We start from the raw sequence: 2,340 nt of genomic DNA on the forward strand, positions 1-2,340 counted from the left end.
CCTAGAACAAGCACAGCGTGGGCACGGGGCTGATGGAGGAGTCCTGAACCGTCGACTGGGGTGTGGTGTGATGCATCGCCATCGATAATACAGGCCGCTACCACACAAGATCCCAGCAGATTTAGCAAGCCAGCAGGCGCATGTGCAGAGGCGTCCAACGGCGTACGCCTTGTTGCGTAGCCCGTGGCGGCATGCAGCCCAGAGCAGTGCATGCCCATCCGCCCCGATCCATCCATCGTCGATCCGGCTCCGGTGCGTGCATGGACGGCGGGCGGGACAGGCGCCGCAGAGGCCTCCCTGACTTTTCCAGCCTTTTGCCCCCAAATCATTTGGCATCTCCCACTCAACCAACCCCCCATTAACCAATGTCTCGCCGTGCAAGGGACCCGGGAGTCTGTGTTACACGCCACATCGATGTGTTTTTTTGCGTGTTACGGTTTTACTACTGGCTAGTGGTACATGGACATTGAGTTGGACGGTTCATGATGGAGGGGACGGCAGCTTGAGCTGAGCTATCATTCATGGCGATGCGTGGTACAGTGCAGAGATAAGCAAGAGAAAAAGAATGCTTAAGCTAGCGAACGAACGGGTGGCGGAGGAGGGGGTCGTGCAAGGGATCGACGAGAGAGACGAGCCTGTACCGGCTCGAGTCCTATGTACATTCAGCGAGTGCGCCACGGCAACGCATGGCGCGGTGTGGCTCGTCGGGATCAGTACACCTTCTTGGAGAAGAAGGTGCGGAGGCCGAACAGCCCCTGCGGCGGCACGCACTCCTCGCCGGCCACCTCCGCGCAGGCCGCGTTGTTCCGGCACGCGGCGGCTGGCGCGCTCACGGTCGCCGGCGCTGCGTCTGCAGCAGCGGACGCCGTCGCCTTGTCTGCTGCTTCGCCGGCGTCCGCTTGGACTTGGCTCGTCGCCGCGTCGTCTTCCGGGACGGCCTTGTTCTTGCCGCTGGCGGTGGCGTTGCTGCTCTGCTTCTGCTCCGCGGCGGCTTGCTGCTGCTGTAGCTTGTTGCGCCTCAGCTGCCAGACTGGGCTGGCTCTTCCCAGGCGGATGCCGTTCGCGCTCAGGCCTGCTCTGCCCTGACCGCCGGGAACCCACCGCCTCAGCATGGACGTGGCGGGCGCTTGCGCAGCGGCCTTTTCCGCTGCCGCCGCGATGGCGACGGCCGGCACCCCCGACCCGGAGGCCTCGCCGCGGGAGTTGCTCCGGGAGCACGGCGCGCTGCTCACCTTGCGCCCCGCCGCCGTCGCGGTAGCCGCCACCGGTGCGCTGGCAGCAGCGGCACTGGCGTTGCCGGTGCTGGGAGTGCTCGCCTTGGCCTTGCTGCTAGCGCCGGCGCCGGCGCCGGAGGTAGAGTGGCCAGCGGAGCGGCTCCGGGAGAAGGGCCATATGTTGATGTTGATGAGCTCGGCGTTGCCGCTGACGGTGCTGACGCGGCGCTCCGCCTTCTTGGCGCGCTCCTTGGACTCGCCGGTGGCCTTGAAGATGTCCTTCCACTTGAAAGTGACCGCGGGGAGGTCCGGCGTCGGGACGGCGCACGCCTCCGCGAGCGGCTGCGCGGCAGGCTCCCCTTCCTCCTCCGGCGGCTCCGAGGAGTCGTTGACGTCGACGTTGGGGTCGGCATCTTCCTCAGCGTCTTCCTCGCCGTCGTCTTGGCCGGCGTCGGGGCAAGGAGGAGGGGCCTGGAGGGTGTGGAGAGGGAGCACAATGCCATCGGAGAAGAGCTCGTCGGCGGTGAGCAGGGCGGGGGAGGGGAATGTCCCCGGGTTCTTGCCCACCATCCAGAACTCGAACTCGGGCGACGCGGTCGGAGACGGCGAGGAGCGCCCGGACTCGGGCGGAGACGACGGCAGCCCGACGACGACGTCCATCGCCCGCTCGCCGAGCAATCCAGCCCCCCACGAACGCGGCCTGGGCTCGGACGGGGAGCACGAGCGAGCTCAGCTAGTAGGTGCAGGACAGCATGGGTGGGAGGGACTCGGCGCAGCTTGCGAAGCGAGGAGGTGGGAATGGGGATGGGGGCGGAACGAGAAAGGGAGGCGTACGAAGCGACTTGACACGCGTATTTATCATCAATCACATCAAGTGGGGAGCTGATTTCCACGTCTCGCCTCGCGTGCCGCAGGCCCGCATATGCGCTCTGCGATCTTTGTCTGGTGACGCGCCCCCGCCCCGCCCCGCCCCGCCCAGGAATTACCGATCGAGCCTGCACGGTGAAAGTCACTGCGCAGTTAAACAACTGCTTCGTGCCCGTGCCCGTGCCGTGCGCGGTCGCGTGTGGCGCGCCGCTGCGGCGGCAGTGGAGCAATAAACCACCCGGCGCACGGAGGTGGCAGT

At 66.3% G+C, this 2,340-nt stretch overlaps 1 protein-coding gene across 1 annotated transcript; it reads right to left on the minus strand.

Moving 5' to 3' along the window:
* Positions 1-483: 483 nt before the first annotated feature.
* LOC125545875 lies at positions 484-2,029 on the minus strand. The gene has a single exon (XM_048709932.1). The coding sequence runs from the start codon at positions 1,872-1,874 to the stop codon at positions 711-713; it is 1,164 nt and encodes a 387-aa protein (XP_048565889.1). The 5' UTR covers positions 1,875-2,029; the 3' UTR covers positions 484-710.
* Between the last annotated feature and the right edge of the window lie 311 nt (positions 2,030-2,340).

The sequence above is a fragment of the Triticum urartu genome, chromosome 3 (genome assembly GCF_003073215.2).
Source record: "Triticum urartu cultivar G1812 chromosome 3, Tu2.1, whole genome shotgun sequence".
Lineage (NCBI taxonomy): Eukaryota > Viridiplantae > Streptophyta > Magnoliopsida > Poales > Poaceae > Triticum > Triticum urartu.

Bases quoted from the DNA above. Each gene is read 5' to 3' on its own strand.
- LOC125545875 (XM_048709932.1), bottom strand. From the start codon at position 1,874: ATGGACGTCGTCGTCGGGCTGCCGTCGTCTCCGCCCGAGTCCGGGCGC.